Source organism: Parasteatoda tepidariorum, chromosome X1 (genome assembly GCF_043381705.1).
Source record: "Parasteatoda tepidariorum isolate YZ-2023 chromosome X1, CAS_Ptep_4.0, whole genome shotgun sequence".
NCBI classification, from domain to species: Eukaryota; Metazoa; Arthropoda; class Arachnida; order Araneae; family Theridiidae; genus Parasteatoda; species Parasteatoda tepidariorum.
In genome coordinates, this window is record NC_092214.1 from 59412358 (window position 1) to 59431255 (window position 18898).

General features: G+C 28.0%; 1 protein-coding gene across 1 annotated transcript in view; it reads left to right on the forward strand.

Moving 5' to 3' along the window:
• Positions 1-3451: 3451 nt before the first annotated feature.
• Positions 3452-18898, forward strand: part of LOC107447342 (putative receptor-type tyrosine-protein phosphatase mosPTP-1) — a gene marked incomplete in the record, with an annotated part of 116548 nt that continues 101101 nt past the window's right edge. The window contains 1 exon segment of the mRNA XM_043039056.2: positions 3452-3732. Within this exon segment, the coding sequence (XP_042894990.1) occupies positions 3666-3732 (67 nt within the window).

The window sequence follows — 18898 nt, forward strand, 5'->3', positions numbered from 1 at the left end:
GAACAGAAACTATCAATACCTTAACATTAAGCAAAAACTACATCACTATAAAGCTTAGAATAAATGTATATGTAATCATGGAGTACTTTATTATTATCTAATATTACATGCAATCACTTGTATATAATATTAGATTTTTAATAAATTTAAATTTTTTTTATCTATTTCATATTTGGAATGCAATGGGATACTTTCTGGTTTTAAAAAATATCAATTTTCAGATGAATAACTTCGACAGAAATAAATAAAACTACAGCTGAAATTTTTATAAAGTAACATAAAACCTTAAGATGCAAGAAGTCATAATTAAAATAATAAGAAGTCCAAGAAAAAATAATAAGACAAAGTAAGACTACTCGAATAACGAATAAAATAAAAATGATAATAACTGTCCGAACATACGACAATTCAAGCATAAACGAGCTACAACTGCCAATGTTTTGAAGTAAGTAAGATGGCCGACGGTTAATTTCGCGGTTAACATTGCCGAGTTTTCGGCTTCACGAATTTCTGCTAGTGTCTCCTCCATCTACTCCTAGCTCCATGGTTTCGACTATATACCGGACATGACTGCCTAGCCGCGCACCTGTTTCGTTTAGGGCTCTCTGTGCATGAGCCAAGCTGTTTTGGATGGCAGCCACATCCTGTGCTGCAGGGTCCTCCGTGGGTCGTCGTCTACCGAGCGATATTGGGAAGCAAGAGGCGCTCCTGAGGAAATGACTTTTTACTTTCTTGTTTTGTTCCTGTGTTTTTGCTTTTTAACATGTCAATTCACCTCTGCCATTTGAAATAAATAAATATATCGGAAAATTCGACATGTTTACAAAAATATGGGCTTCTGATTGGCTTAATTGAGCTATCGTAATTGCGAAAATTTAGCTAAATTCCGCCTTAATGTGAGCAAGGATATGAATATTTCGCAACAAATACTTTTTTCGGGATTTCGGAAAGAACAAACTTTCTTTGAAAAGTAGTGAAGCAGAGGAGGTCCCCCAAAGAAGTTTTTGCCCCAATTACTCTAACTCGGGCCCTGATCGTTTTTAGTGCACCATGATGTTGTAGACCTCTTTCAGAGATCGTCAAAAAGAGCTCTCTAAATAAGAGGCCCACACAAATAGTTTGAAAACATTTTAATCTACATCCTTATTTGCTTTGTTAATATATTTTGTTTTAATATTTTTTCTTGTTTCCTTACCTTTTCCGTATTTGGCGCACAGGATTGCCTATCGGTGGTTGAAGTTTTAATGATCTCTCCTAAAGGTTGTTTTCAACACTAAGTCTATGGAAAAAATCCAGAAGTTAGAAAAAGCAAAAACAAAAAAACACTGATACTGAAGGTTTTTAAGTTTTCTAAAAATGCCAATTTTTGCTCCTTTAAAAATGATGAAATTTTTTATGTTAATCGCATTGAACAATTAAGTACACTAACTAACTGCTAAGTTTTTATTTTTTATAACAGTAAAGAAAATAAATCATGGCATTAAATGTAAATATTAAATACCTTTTGACTAGTAAAAGGCAATTCTTACAGATCAAAGCTCTTCAGTTTTGCTTTTACATTTATTACAAAGATTTAAAGCACACACATGCGCACTGCACTTTCATTTTAACTGATAATATTTGAAAGAAAGAAAAAACACTCGATGGGACGAAAATACCAACATTAGTTAATATATTAATAGAAATACAAATAAATTAGAAAAAAATTAAATTAAAAATCACTTTTAAGAAGCTGCAGTATTTTAAATAACTATCAAAAACGAATAACTTTTGAAAGAATGGTTTTTCAGTGGGTAAAAGTGAAAAATCATATGAATGAAATGAAAAAGTGAAAAATGGTATTCTCAACTTTTTATTACCCAGAAGAAAAAATTCTGGTAAAATTACCTTAGTGTATGGTAATTACATTTCTGGTAAAAAAATCCCTCATAATTTTTATAAATAGAACCATAATATACGGTATTTAAATCATTCATTTAGTAATTTCCCGTTCATCATGAATTCACCGGAAATTTTGGTTTTCAAAATTATAGTTCTTATTACCACACATTTAGTAAAAAGTATAAAACTGAAGAGTAAATTTTTCCGAATAATGGTTATTATACCACGTTTGTACTATGATAAAATTACTAAATTTTACCACAGTTACCAAATTTTATCCCATATTATAAAACCGTATTTTACTGTTGATTCAACCAAAATCATTACCAAAGCACTTCTGTAAAAGTTACCGTGCTTTTTGGTGTTTCCATAGAACCAGAAACACGGTAAATGTTACCACAATCTGGTAGTTTTGACCATAAATTTTTCTCAGTGTAAATTTGTTATATCGTGCAATTCCAAATATTCGAGAAAATTTTAATTGCTGCATAGGTAGCTTGTTAGAAGGACCAAACTCTTGACTAGAAGCAAAAGAGGATAATCGTTGAAATCGGGAGGGGACATTTTAACGAATTTTTTAATTTAGAAGTTTTAAATTTATCCAAAACATCACCGAAGGGCCGTGCTTTAAACTCAACATAACCAAACCTTCTTTTTTATTTATAATTTTTTACTCAAAGTATAGAATGCGTTTTTGTAAATTAGAAAAAAAAAAATAAATACAAAAATTCTAAAAGATGTGGGGGCCTGAGACTAGAGGTGGCACTCTCTTATAAACCCCTTAATTCAGAGACCACCCCTTAATTCAGTATTAAATATTGGCAATATCTACTTTTTTTTCTTCAAGTCTGTACTAATTTCCCGTCATTAGTATTTAGCAGTTGCTATCGGTATATTTCAAGTTTAAAAATATTATTTTAGAAATTTTCCCTCTTTTTTCCTCCGCCAAGATAGTTGGAATTAGAAGACAATTTTGATTTAGTAAGGTTACTGAGAAAAAAATAAATCAATTTTTTTTTAAAGTTTCAGATTATTTTTCCTTTTGTTAAATATAATTATTATTTTTTGTTTATATTACTTTTTTTCTTCTTTGGTATTGTTTAATAACATGGAATTATTAGTACATAAAATCTTGTAGACACATTAGTAAAAATGTTTTCCTTAAGTCATGATAGTTTATATATTTTTTGAAAATGTTCTCGTTCCGGACAAGGGGGGGGATCACTCAACCTTTCTAGTCTTATGTAAGTAAACAATGAAATGTAGCATATAAGGTTCGTTCGCTGTTACAGAAATAAACGCTCATCCCCAATAAATGCGAAAACGTATTTTCGTTAGTAAGCATATACAATCGAGGTTCATTATTTCCTGCCTTCTTAAAAGCTTTAATGACGGATACTAATAAATTTATTAGTTACTAAGTCGGAAATGAGAGAATCGCGAAGCTCCCTATACCGGATGAAAAAAGACAGGGGAAAAAAAAAGCTGACCTAACAAGGGTTTTTATCGACTAGCTCTGCCGGGCTTTCATTGCTTCAAAGACAGAATACTCTTTTCTGTTTCTTCCGATAGATGGCAGTGGCGATTTCAAAAACAGAAATGCATTCTAAAATTTCAGATGATCTTCGAAGACGTTTAGTAAACGATTATCAACCGGCTCAAAAACTCAATGAGCTTTCTTATATCTGTTGAATATTTGAGGGCTCCGTGAAGATCGGAGTAAATGATCCTAAAACGGATTTGTTTATGTTGTGATTGTTCTTTTGTGGTTTGTGGGATAAAAAATGTCTTGGGTCCTGATATGTGGAATAATGGTCATCTTTCTCCACCCATCTGCTGGATACTATCACGGTATGATTTTACTTTTCTTTTTCGATTATATTAAATACTTTTAATAGATATATCTGGTTAGTTGAATGATATTAGCTACAGTAATTTACATTATTAGTTTTGCATTAAATGGTCTTATTCTCCACAGTAATGGATGCTTCTGATGGTTTCAGCCTAGTTACTATATTTCTCTTTGCTTCAAAACATTACTTTGAACCTAAAGTATTCATTACATATCTCAAAATTTACTTTTAACAGCTATTTTTAAAAAGTAATTTCTAAGACTCTTTACTAGACAGTGATATACATAAAAGAAATTTTGAATAATTATGAGCTTCCGAGGAATATAATCAACATTGATGTGAATTAGAGGGTGTATTTCAATTATAAATTTTTATTAAGAATAATCTTACAGATTTTGAGTTTCAAATTCATAGTGTAGAAAATGCTATCATGTACCCATTTTAAAAAAGACTTGAATATTCGGAAAAAAAAACTACTAATGATACACTTTATCTATTTTTTATGTTATCATTTCAATTGTCAAATGGTTAGTTAAATGTTGTTCAAATTATTTATGTTGTTTATTTAATGTTATGTTGTTTTTTAAGCTAATTTCGAAGATAAGATTTTTCGAAATAAATGTGTAAATAAGTTAAGCAATAAATAATATTTGTCTTCTGCTTTTTATTGTTGAATTTAAATTTTTTTTTACTACAATTTTATTTCTATTTCATTCTGCGAAAATACGTGTTTGAAAATCATAGAAATTGCTATATTATTTGATAATAGTTAATATTTAACTGAAATAAATTAATTTTTATATTCTCATGAAATAGGCATACTTTTTATTAAGGGATATTACAGCTCAATTTGCCCCAATTATAGACATAAATTAATTTGCCCTAATTATAAACTTACTAAATTTTTACTGTTGACCCGTTTCTCTCTTCGTTTTCAAATTTACTCCATAGTAAATAGTTTTTAATTTTAAATGAATTAGTAGTTTTCATAGATTACTGAAGAATAAATCTTCGCAAAACAATTGGAATAACTTTTTAATTATGTTCTTGGTTTGTAAAGTGGCCTATTAAATTATCAAGCACGATAATAAATGTTTCCATAATTTTGTTTTTAAATGAAATAAGAATTAGAACGTAAAACAGTTATTTAAAATAATATGATCTCAATAATTATTATTAACAATAGAAACTTTTTGTATAATTTTTTTTTAAAAATCATAACTACGTTAATTTGATATTTTCAAGTTATTGTTGAATTTATAAACTTAAGGAAAAAAATATAGTACTTCAATAGTTTTTTGATGCACAATTAAAATATTTTAAGAAACAAAGAATTTACAATTCTTCTACAAATTTCTTAAACAATTATTAAATTTATTAGGTCAACTAGGTAGTTAAAATTACTATTATGTTATCTTGATTATGTGAAATAAAACTATAGCAATCCCCATTTAGAACAAAATGACAAATTTTTGCTAACGAGCAGTGTGCGACATTGAATTTTAGCCAATTAGCGATAAATAGCGTAACGCGCCTTCACCATGCTCTCTGACAACAACGAACGGAGAGTTTAAATATTGTCAATTTGCTCCAAATTTATGTCCTTAAACTTTTTATTCAAATATATATAAAACTAAATTTTTTTTTTCTTTTTTAAATTTTTTTATCCCTAGGTTTTTATAGCATACTGCAACTCTTAAAATTTTTTAAAATATTTTTTCTAATAATTTTTAATTTTGCGTAAAAAATTAATATTAAAATTTATAATTTCAACAATAGTTCGAGACTTGTTATTAAAACTGATTAAAATTATTTTAAAAATAAATAAATTTAACTTTTCAGCAGATGACCGAAGTCAAGCATCACTGGCTGCGATCAGTGTGCGGGTGGGTGACCACTTGGATCATTTTGCGTAGGGACCGAGGGTGTGCGGTATTGGTGCTCGTTAAACTGCTCGACTTCGCGTGCAGGTCGTCGGGCTTCCGAAGCGGGTGTGCCATCCCCTCAGCAGAGGATCAAATTTGTGATGACATGTCTTCGGATCATCCTCAGGGATGTTTCTCAAACCGTCGCCAATAGGCCATTGTGCAGCTCTAGTGCGACGTAAATGAACTACAACTACAACAACATTTAACTTTTAGTAGTTTACTAATTAATTTTGGTATTTTTGTCTTCATATTTATTCGAATGGATTTTTCCGTTTTGGTTTTTCTTGGAGACAAGGGTTTGTGCTAAACTTCAGTAGAACCTTAGACAAAACTTCAGTAGAACATTAGACAAAATATCAATAAGTGAGTTGCGACAGATAGCAGAAATTTTTGTGACACGTTTGTAGTTCTGATTCAGGGTAGTCACTTTTATAATTTGTAAATACACAACAAATAATGTTTAATTGTGTATTTTTACGTTTAGCCGAGTTATTTTAAAAAGCATTGAAAGAGCATAACATGTGTTACATCTATTTTTTATCACACTATTAATATCAACTATGGTTTATTTTTTTAATAAGAAAAATAAAAATAAGAAATGAATAAAATAAGAAATAAAATAGATTGATAATAAATAAATGAAAACTTAGAAGTCAGAATTTATTCCTAAAATCAAGTTTTAGAATACTTTTAGTTTTGTTTATTAAAATGCAATTCAATTGAAATTCAAGACTTTTCTATTCAGTTTAATCTTAATAAATACTCAAAATATATTTTCTGTAGTGCATCAGCATAATTTTTTTTTAAATAAAAATATCTACTCAAATCCAAATCTCGTACGATTCTTCTAACTTAAATAGGGAAAAAAAAATTACAATAATAATTTTCACCAATATTTTTTTACCGAAATTCTTCGAAATTGAACTCAAAATTTAAGAAATGTCATGCATTTCCATTACTTTATAAATTTGTAAACAAATTAAATAGAAACAATCGAAATATTTAAAAATTCTTAAAACTTCCTTAACCTATTTTATTTTTCATTAAATTATAAATTTTTTAAAATTACAAGTGTAATTTTCCATCGTTTTACTCATTTATCGGGAAAAGGCCAGAAATTTTTAACAACATAAAATTTATTTTAAAAATACTATATTTCTGAACGATAACGAAAGCGAAAGCGATTAGGTAAAGAAGAATGAGTCTGACAAAAAAATCTGGCGCATATAATTTTCGCGATGGCGCAAGCAGACTTCCTGTTAGTGCGTTGATCATAATTTTAGAATCGCGACATTAAAGGCTAAAGAAACATAAAGTCCGCTCCATTAATATTTATAAGTAATTAACCCATATTTATAATATTTCAGATATCTTTCTGTATAATAAATAAAACATGTCTACATTTGCTACATGTGTATAGTGTCATCTTCACTGAACTTGGCGCGATAATTTTGAGGTTATGCCAAATTTTTATTATTTTATTTTGGCAACATTTTTGTAATGCTTTTTCAAAAGTATTGTAAATATTGTGATTTTCTTTTGAAGTTGCACAGAACAGTGTTTTTTTTTCTTCTTTTTTTTTATGTAAGAGAGCTTTTTTATATCTTTTTCTATATTCGACATATTTTTGAAAAAGCATTTTGTGATCGAAGGGTTATATTTGTTCAGAAATAAATAAACCAAAAAAATCGGTGACTAATGTTGCCAATCTATTATACAGCTGTTACGGCACTATATGGAGAAAAAAAAACTATTTTCTTTTCATTTTTCTTTACAGAAAAATTTATTTAGCAATCGGTAAATTTTTTAAAAGGTAATCTTTATCTTAAAAGGAAACTCTTTCTTTTTTATTCTTGATTTGGCTTTAATAGTTTAACGCAGTTTTGTTTTCACTTTCTTTTTAGGGTTGGTGTTAGAAATTTTTTAAGGACTGTTTTTTATATTTTAGTTTATTTTCCAGAGAACGAGTGCTTCTTGTGTGTTTTGAACTTAACACTTATATTAAATAATCGACAGATATATTAAAAAATCATAGACATTATCACATCTTGTTCCCAACTTTTTCTCCCCCACGTCCACAACATGTAAGAATATTATCTTGTAAAAAATCCAAATAACCCTCCTTGCCCGAATCTTTTATTTAAAAAGTAAAACCGCATTTTGGTAATAAACTAGCGGTTGTGTTTATATTTTAGTTTCTTTTTTCACCGAATGAAGTTTTAATTAAGTCCGTTTTAAGACCTTTTTATAATATATAGATTTTTAAAATTTTTATTTTATTATTATTATTATTATTTTATTATTATACATATAAGCGTAATTTTTATATTTAATTTAAATTAATTGTTATTTGCGAAAATTTTTCACTTTTAAATCAAAAAATATAAAAATAATTCGTCTAAGCTCATAATATGATTCGCTGAATTTTTATCTTACTGCCTTATTTATCATTGGTCGATGGCTTGTTTATTTTATGAAACAACATTCAATGGACGGCATTGGGCTGAGCTTTGTTATCAAAACGTTCTCATTGGATATTGGGTTGTTTTTTTTAATGAGTTTAAAGTGAAACAAAATCACAACCATGATGAAGAATGATATTGTAATTAGGGACGGCATGGACTTATGCTGAGAAGGTTTAATTACCATTTTGCCGAATGTATGACCGAATTCTAAGTAAGCTCCTTAAATTATTCATTCATGTAATAGAAAGCAATCAAGACCAGCTGATGTAAAAAACACAAGATTGTATAAAAAACACAAAAATTTTTAGAATGTAATTCCTCCGAAATTAATTCGAAATTTTTTTTTTTTAAACAGTTTTTTTTTCAGTTTTTTTTCTTCTTTTTAATCATAAGAGTACAAAACAGCAAAAAAAATTATAATTTTACTGTGATTAGTTTTGCTAAAAATCCGAAAAACCGCCAATATAAACTGAAATAAACGACTGGGGTAATTTTCAGTGTCATTAAATTTGTGAGAGGATTTGAATTCTAGAAACAAAAATATATAATTTTTTTTTAAATAATTAAGGCGATTTAAAAGTTGTATAAATAACCTTTTTATAATTTTTTAACATACACTATATTGTAAATAAACAAAACAGAGTGATATTTTTTATTATTACAAAGATGAGCGACAATATACTAATTGCAGGTATAGTTATGCCTCTCCTAGATCCTATATTTTGATTGTAATTTCCTGTAAGATTGTATAGTTTGTGTAGATGATTGATTTTTCTTTTCTCTCTTTTTTGTTTGTCTTCATGTAGGAAAATGTCATATTTTTCAGAAAAAAGTGAAAGTCTAAATTTAGGAATTTAGCATTGTATTATGTTAACATTAATATTTATTTAATTTTTTTAAATACATAATATGCTCATGCGTTATTCTGACATTATTTTATCTACTATCTTTTCTTCATTTGGATTATATTGATTACTTTACTCGTAATTTTATAATCTTTGACTGAATAAATTGGTGAAAAAAAGTATAAAAAAAGTTCCATCTTGAACCATAATACTCTTGTATATACACTGCATCTTTAATAAGGTTTTAAAGTAAACATTATATCCGTTCGAATTGAACCATAATATCGTGAAATCAAATTTAAGAAGGACTAGTTTGTCTGATAGTATGGTTTAGTTTATAGTTGAACTTAGGGTTGCGGCAATTTATATGTTATTCAGTGAGCTCAAAAATTTCTTACTGCGTATGAACACATAGTGGATTAGCACAGTGATTTTTAATCTTTTCATAATCATAAATAAGGACAACTAGATGCTTTACAAAATCAATGACGGAGCACTGGTAGAATTGCAATGAATCAAAAACCTGCATGAGACTAGGTTTACTACATTTTTGTTAAAAAGGATGAATATTATAGATACGATGACAATCTTAAGCATCTTTAAGAAATTAGTAAAAGTATAATACAAAGTTAAATGAAATATGAAACATAAATTTGCAAGTATATATGTAATTAAAAAAAATGTATATCGTTTTTTTTTTTTTTTTTTTTTTTTTTTTTTTTTTTTTTTTTTTGAAAGTGTATTCTGTCTAATTCTCTAAAATAAATCGCAGCTCAGTTTATTTTTCAGTTGATAAACTGTGATTTATTAAGAGTTTTAAAAACGGCAAATAATCGAAAACAGCAGTTATGTTGTCTCACCCGTTATTTCGATAATTTCCTCATTTTTAACTTAATTGATTTTACTCATATAAAAAATCAAAATTGTGTTTAAAAATTTTTAGAAATTAATTTTAATTCAAATAAATTAACATGACTTTAAAGTTAAAAAAAATTATTTATTTCTAAACATTAAAAATGAATTTAAATGAAAATTACATTTTATTTAGCTACCTGCCTTAGTTACACAGTAGCACTGCACAAATGAAAAAAATAATTAGATGGGAAAAAAATGTCTAGCAAATGGATTGTTGCATGTCTGCCGTATGTGAGTGGCGACTACTGGTCATTGATTTTTAGTGCCCTGGGAATCACGATTTTACTTCTGCTCTCAACTTGCGTGGTTGTTGAGATTGTCCATTAAATTATGTCCTTCAACAGTGACAAATATCTCACAAGCATTGAATTCTTGTTGCCATGATGCGATAGACCGACAACTCTTTTTTTCCCTTCTTCTTTGTAATGGGCACCTTTCATGGAAGAAAGAAAATTTCTTATGTAAAAGAAAAAATTCTAAATAAAAAAACAAAACAAAAGGTAATTTTTTGAGAATCAATTAAAAATCAAAAGTTAAATAGTTCGAGAGTTATTGCCAAATTCATCAAAGTGAACTTAACATTATTAAGCTCAAACTTCCGATCGCTCTTTTGACTTAACGATTAGGACCCCACTTTCCAGATTGCTACCTAACTATATATTGTAATGGTTAATTATCTAAAGTGTGAGGTCACAGTACCCCAAAAGTGACCAAAATATCGAAAATTTTTTTATTGCTTATAATAAAACTTCAAACTATTTCAAATGCACTGAAAAAGAAATCACTCTATCTACGTTTTTAAAAAAATTATGAATGATTTTAGATTGCCCTAATACAGAAACTTGCTCAGCAGACAGACTTTAAAGTGCTTTTTCTTATAGATGATAATTTTTTGTTCTAATCTTAATTAAATCCATAAGGAATTTTTTCTATTTAACATAAAGCTTTTAAGGAATTTTTTTTATTTTGAGTTTAATGCAGTTATTTAAACATGGAATAAGCATTTTATGAGGTATTACAATTTTCACAGCATGTTATGTATACCTAACAGGAATTTTTAACCTTTTTTTTATACTTTCTTTACAAAATAATCTATAAAAAAAATATTCTAATTGATATATCAACAAATGAATGTACAAAATTGTTAATATGAATATTGTAAGCACTAAGAAAAATTTTTTTTGAAAATATGTTAAAATAAAAAAGCCTTAAAGATTTAGAAATTTTGAATTTTTTCAATAGTTTTTAAAATTAAAAAAAAATTAAACAGTTTAATTATTTTTTGAAGATAAATTATTGATTATAAGTTAGTTGAGCATGTAAAGCATTCACAAAATGAATGATTATACCTTTATTTAAAAAAAAATGTTGCAAGGGTACTGTTACCCCTTATGTCTGCTATGTTAAGTCTGTAGAGTAAATTATCTAATTACGTATGCTTATTTAGAGAAAGTAAAATTTGAAGTCTGATTTCGTGAATAGCACATTTAAGGTCAACTCTTAGAGCTATTAAGATTGACTTCAGAACGTAAAAATCCGATTATTTAAAAAAAACAAATATACACAGGGCAAAAATTATACACGGATTATGATTCATTCTTGTGCGTTAATTTAAAACAATCCTTTAGGAATAAATAAATAAATAAATAAATAAATAAATAAATAAATAAAGCTTTAGTTGACTAAACAAAAAAGTAGTTTAAAAAAATTGCATTATTTTTTTTATTTTAAAGGTTTAAAGTATTTTTAAGAGAAATTGTAAAATATTATGTAGTGAAATGTCTTCAATAACGTGCTAAAAGCATGAAAATTATTGTATTTAAATTAAAATAATCGATGCAATTGAACTTTTAATGTCATAAATATCTGATGTGAGATTTTTTGAGGGAGTTATAATTTAAATTCTTGTGCTAATATCTGTGAAGGGAGAGTAGGTGTTGAGTGAAAACTGTTGGTTGCGTAAAACAGCTGTATTTATTTGTTTACTTATGAAATTGTATTTTCTGATTCTTTGGGGGCAGGAAGCCAGATTGCGAATTCCGGTGATTATTCCCGTGTAATGTTTTCTGTTTAATAAAATTTTTTTTTATGACTTTGCTTTGCATTTTATTATTTTTTTAAAAGTGGTTTTCCTCTATTGACTCGAAATATATATTTTAATTAAAAATTTTTTTTTTTTGTCTTAATTTATTTGCTATCTGTTGGACTATAAATTTGTTCGCATTCACTTATTATTTTATTAAATCGCTTGCCCTTTATTAAAGACTGCAAATCAATATGTTTTTTCAAATTTTCCCTAATCTGTCATTGTTTTATGAATTCGTAGAAATATCATTTTTACTATTTCGATCAGAGATTCGAATTCCAAATCCTCAAAAAAAAGAAAAAGAAAAGAAAAGAAAAAGTAAATAAATAAATAAATGAATAAAATAAAAAATAAATAAATAAGTAAATAAATAGCTAAAAAGTTTATTAAGTCAACATCACATTGCATAAAAATTTCAAATGCTTGTTTTATTTTTTCTTTAAATTAACAGAAATGTACAAGTGTTTTCTTATTATCATTTTCAAATATAAAAATGCGCGAACACCTTTTAATTTTTTTTTATATGGCTTGGCATTTCCTGAATTTTGACTCAAATGTTATCGAATATTTAAGAGATCATATATCATTTAAAAATTAACTACTTTTTTGAAAATTTACTTCAGATGAAAAGTTTGCGTTTGTGACTTTTACATTTGTGATTTGTGACTTTCCTTACATCATAAAGTTTAAAGCTTACTTCTCTGACTGTAATTAATTTAAAGAACGTCTGAATAAAACAGGATAAAAGAAATAATCAACTTTAATTTTATTTTACAGTAATTCGATTCGTTGTTTAGAGTCGTTATGCGTATAGTTAATAATTCTAGACTCATTGAAAGTTTTTTTTTTTCTTTTTCGAATTACGTTTTCTCTAAATTACAGCCGAATTAAATTTTCCTGGTTATAACATGAAATCGGAGAACAAATATTCAAAAGGTTGTCTAGTTTTAACTTAGAAAATCATTATAAGGTAACTAGTAGAAATTGTAAAAATAGATTATTATGAATTAAATTACCTAAATGATATTTTCCTCAAATCAAAAATGTTTAATCTTGATAAAAATGAGGATTTCATGTTCAATTATAACTATTATTTCCACCAAACTTTGATCTAATGATCGTATTTTCTTGTTCTAGGACTCAATCTTAATAGTTCGAGGAGATAGACCTCAAATATGCCGATTAATTAGGGCAGACGATATTTTAAGTTACGGAATCGAACATAAAAACGTACTTTCTCTGAATAAACATACCCTCTTTTCAACGAATCGAATTTTGGACCCCCAAAAAGCTGCAATCTGGGAAATATGGTCCCCATAGTTGGCCAGGAGAGCGATCCAAAGTCCCCCCCCCCCAATGTTAATTTTATTTTTTGCATATTTCGCCATATCTCGAGAACTTTTTAAGTGCGGACAATTATAAAATTCGTTTATCCAAAGATAAATCCACGCAAGAAATAAATTTTAGTAAATATTTATTATTTTTAATTTATTATTTTTCTTTATTTTATCTAAGAATAGTCAAAAAGTTTTGAATTGTAATTTATAGAATTGTGTAACTTTTTTTAAAGTACGTAATTTTACGTGTCGAAACACAAAATTTGAGCTGAATTGGTCGAATAGTTCTTGAGAAAACGAATTTTAAAATTCGATTTATCAGGAACTATTTAACTGATTTCGCTCAAATTTTATATTTTGCAATGTAAAATTACGTACTTAAAAATGATGTAAAAAATTGTATACCCTTACAATTCAAAATGTTTTGACTATTATTAAACAAAATAATGAAAAATAATAAATATTTGTTAAAATTTATTTTCTGCATGCAGTTATCTTTAGACAAACGAATTTCATAATTGTGTGCAAAATTTTAATGTTTGTTTGAAAAGTTCTTAAGATATAGCGAAATGCGTAAAAAGTAAAATTAACATTAAGGGGCCAAACTTTGGATCGCTCTCCTGATCAAACTATGGGGACCATATTCCCAGATTGCGAATACCCCTATATTTTGGGTGTCAGAAATTCGAATCCATCGATAAAAAAAGGTATGTTTATTCAGAGACAGTACGTTTTTGTGTCGAATTTCGTAACTTAAAATATCGTCTGCTCTAATTAGTTAGCATATCTGAAGCCACCCTCTTGAACCATTAGATTGAGTTATAGAATGTGAAGATCCTATCATTAGATCAAAAGTTATTCCGGGTGGTATGTTTTTTTTTTTTTTTTTTTTTTTTTTTTTTTTTTTTTTTTTTTTTTTTTTTTTTTTTTTTTNTTTTTTTTTTCGCACGTACGTTAGCCAAAATTATTTAAATTATTTAATTTAAATTATTTTAATTAAATTATTTAATATATTTAATTTCTGCTATCAGAAAAAGTGGGATTGATTGTTATATTTTACGCGCCTCTAAGTACCTAAGTCATCAATATCAGCGTTCTAATGATACTTAAATTGTTTAAAAAATAACAAAAATAAAAGGGCACTTTTTCAACAATGTTAATTTAACAATTTAGCTGATATTTTTATGAGTTTAACTGATAGTAGAGAATATTTATGACTAAACGCTCTCTACTTATGCAAAATATTTAAATATTTCCATTATAATAACTTTTTTTCATTGAATTTTAGGACATCAAATTATCTTAAACAATATATTTATGAGGAAAACCATGGGCGTTGCGATCATTTCGCAATTTGGACTAATCACAATTTCATCTGAGAAAAAATGACTTTTAGTTGCAGCAATATTTCATAAATACGTAATAAAATACTTTGAAATAACCGAAAAATGTTTTAAAGATTTATAAAAAAGAGTACTTACTTAGTTAAAAATATTTACTTACCTTATTTTTCTATGAAAATAAGCGCAGTTTATATCATAGCAATTCATACAAGCATCCAAACGCTAGCACACTCTTTCTAAAAATCTTTCTCACAGTGAAATACGACCTAATTTTCGGGTTTACGACTTCTAATGTTCAACTCCGTAGCCTTGTAATTTTGAACCCTATCCAGAAGACAAGGGAACTCTTTGATCAAGTATTGGGAGACATTTGCCTTCGTGGAGGATACTTTGATGGAACTAACCCGCATTTTCTTTACATGGAAAGAAAGACCCCGAAAACCTCGCACGTTTAGCCTGACGGAAAAAAGGACTCTAACCCATGATCCGTCTACCATTGAGGATATTTCACGCCAGTACTGTTGTTGGTGCGAGCCGGGTGCTGATTTGTATCGACAAGGCATCCCCGGGATCCGGGCACCTCATTGGAAGGCGAACGCTCTATCCCCTGAGCCATTGCGGCTCAATTTATGTATTACTATCATTTGTTAAGGAAATTAGCAAGTAATCGTGCAATCGAAAATTTTTTTTCTCCTATTTTTATTTAAAGACCTCTGCTCTCGCCATCTTGAATTTTAGGTTAAATTTTTGGTATTCTTCGAGAGCACAATGCCTCTTTAGACTAATTTAATTTCAAATGAAATTAGAGGGGTTGCTTTATTGGATTAGGAGAAATAGTGCTTAATAATTTTAGAGTTTCTGCACTTTTCCTAAAAACTTTAGAACAATAAAAATAAACGAATTGTTGTTTTGAGTCAGTAATTTAAAACTACTCCTTTGTCAGTTTTTAAAATTTAATTTTATTACAATTTAAACTGATGAAAACTGATTTGTATGCTGATGATTAAATGTTTTTTTAAAACGTAAATTTGCAAAGTTATTTTTAAAAAAATCTGAAAACATAGAAATATATATTAAGTATCTTTCAAAAATCTGCTGAATGAATAACTGTATTGGTGAAACTTTGGCAGAAAAAATTAAAAGATGATATAAAATACTGCACGCTTTATGTCTCTAATTGTGATTAGGTGACGATCTCGTATTTTGCATGTCTCAAACGATATTGACGAATGGTGCAAAAATCAACCATTAGTTTATTAGTGGAAAATAAATGAAGAGGATTAAGCAAAAGCATCTGTAATTTTATCTCTGTGTTTCCACCCCTTCGACAGTTGAGTTCGATCGGAAAGAATATATTTTCTTAATCACTGGGAAACAAATGTTTTTTTTTTAATGTTTTATTTATTTTTTTCTCATTTCTTATGCTATATTGACGCAGTTATCAGCATAAATGTCAAAAATCGCCCTGTTTTGTCATTAAAAATAATTTTTTTAAGTATTTATAGTAAATTTTTGCTACGCTGTTGTCGTAAGCCATTAGGGCAAAGGATGTGATTGTTCTTGTTTTCCAGTGGCACCACCTATGACGATTTCTGCCACATCCATACGTCACACACGTTTATAGAGCGGACCCATTCATTCATCCACGGATCGTAATTTTGATCTGAACCAGAGAACGATCTATCTTCAATTCAGTACCCCCAGAGGTATAATTTGTTATAGGAACATGGAAGACTTTGTGACTCGACAGATGTAACGTGCACCAGCCACCATTTACTACACGGGGAATCTTCGGCCGGCTGGTTTCGAACTCTCGTTCTCACGAGCGTGAGTCCAGCGCCCTGCCAACCAGGTTGTCCCGTCCCCGTTGTTTCGCAATAAATGATGTTAATTCTTATTACTAGACATAACTGTAAATTTATTCCAAAAATTTTACTGTGAGTTAAATTTATGCTTAATTTTTGTCTGAGTTAAAAGTTTAGATATTTGCTATGCAACCACCTTTCGAGAACTGTTTCGAACCTAAAATAAGTTTTTATACGTAAATAAAATTATCATTTGTGCGATCTCTTTGAACAGTAAACATTTCCAATATTTATAATTGATTAGCCGATCAATACATTTTGCATCTTGGCATATAAATCCATTTACTTGCGACATACGTTTGCACCGGAGATTTTTTTCTAAATCATTTAATAAACACGGTCTCTTTGATGTTCTAAAATAATTCTTTTTCCTGTTCCCAAATCTTTATTATTTTGAAACATGAAGAAAATGAAATTTTTGATATAGAACTGGTTCAAAATAGGTAATGTTTTTTTAAAACTGAGTTTTGAGTAATAAAAAGTTACAGGAGAATTTCGAAACGAATGGGGTGATTTAACAGAACTTACATTTCTCTTTCATATTATCGATCTTCACTTCTCAAAAAATCCTATGCTTCTTTTTTCTTTTTCTTTTTTTTCAAACAAAAATTAAAATGAAAGGTCTTCTTAATGGTCCTACATTTGACATTTCTCTTTTTTTGCTTTTATACCTCATACTGAAATTTTCTTTTTTCTAGTCATTTAAGATTGTTGTATCTTTATATTCTCGTGATTTTTCTGATCTATTTTTTTATAATTTAATTTCTATTATTTAAGCAAAAATGAGTAGATACTTTAAATCTGGAATGCACATCCATTTTCGGGCAGTGCGCCACGAAAACTTCAAAATACAGTGTTGGGGGTAGTGCTGCAATTATAAAACTGCGGGGAATAATTAGATTCTGATTAAAAGTAGTATGAGTTACAAATGTATAATAATTTTTTTTATCCCAGTCAGGTAATAAAACCAATTAATGTAAATAAATTTCAACAAATATACTTATAACATTGCAAAGAAAATTTTGGTAAATTTATAGGCATACCAAATATAGTAAATTTCTGCGCGATCCCAAATTTATAACATTTAGAATTGCAAATTGCATTTGTTTTCATTTCTTCTTTGTTTTTTAATTTAAAAAAAGTATTAATTTTGCAAATACCGAGTATAAAGTACTCATTCAGTTTTTTTTCCTGATTATTTCTATGTTAAAATCCAATATATTAACAGAAAATCTCAAAATGTAGAAATAGTCATATTTGGATACTTTCTTTGAATCTTTCTAGATTTTTTATAAAATCAGAAATATATTAAAATAAAATTATTTTCTGAAGATTATATTTTAACATTAACAATTGGTAGAAGCTCATTACTATCATGTTATTGTGGAAAGTCTATTCCATGACTACTTTTTACGGCTGTATAAGCTTATAAAGGAGCAATTATTATATTTGATTGGAATTCCGTAGAAAAAAAATATCGTAAAATTTTTAAATTACTATTTCTAAATTCCTGGAATTTTTTGTGCATTGAGTAAGTATACCTTGTTATGCTAATTTGCAGCTTATAATAGACTGTTACATTTATCGTGCATTTTAAAATTATGCAAATAAACTAAAAACAATCCCAACTAAATAAACAATAATAAAATATGTAAAGATTTTATATCAATGACTTTAAAAAATTACTTGATTTAAATCGATGATTTTTTTTCAAAATAATTTAGTAGCTATAAATTAAATATCATGTTGTTAATATTATCAGGCGTCATTCCAGGCTATTTGTGTGAAATTGTGAAAATGGGTTTAATGTTTGTAATTTTGAGAAAAATCACTGAAACCAGTGATCTGCTCAATGTGATTATGAAAGATCCTGCTTTTGTTTATTTATGAAAAGTAAACTCCTAATTTTTTGAATCATTACTGTAGAATCTGTTTCTTTTTGTCCTTTTGTTTTGTTTTCGTTTTTGTAGATTTTTTTTTCGTGTTAGTTGGTCTTCTTTTAGTGAATATGTGAAAAATAAGATCCTGTATTTGATTTTGGAGAAAAAAATACGAAAAACATGTCTTTCAAGAAGTTGTAATTTTAAATATATTAATGGATGACGCCATCGACTCAGTTTTTTTCAACGAAAAATATTGCGAAGGGTGCATTTTTAAATTGAAAAATATTGTGACAGATTCTTTAAGATAAAACATTTTATGAAAGCTTCGTTTCTGTGATAAAATAATTTGCGAAGAATAAAGGGCCCAAATCTGTTCTATAATAACAGAGATGACTGTGCTTCTGAAAAAATTCGGACTTTTCGCTAACCGCGATCCTGAAGTTTCCGGAAATCCGAAGTCCAGAAGTTTCCTGAAATCGTCGATCACATTTATGTAT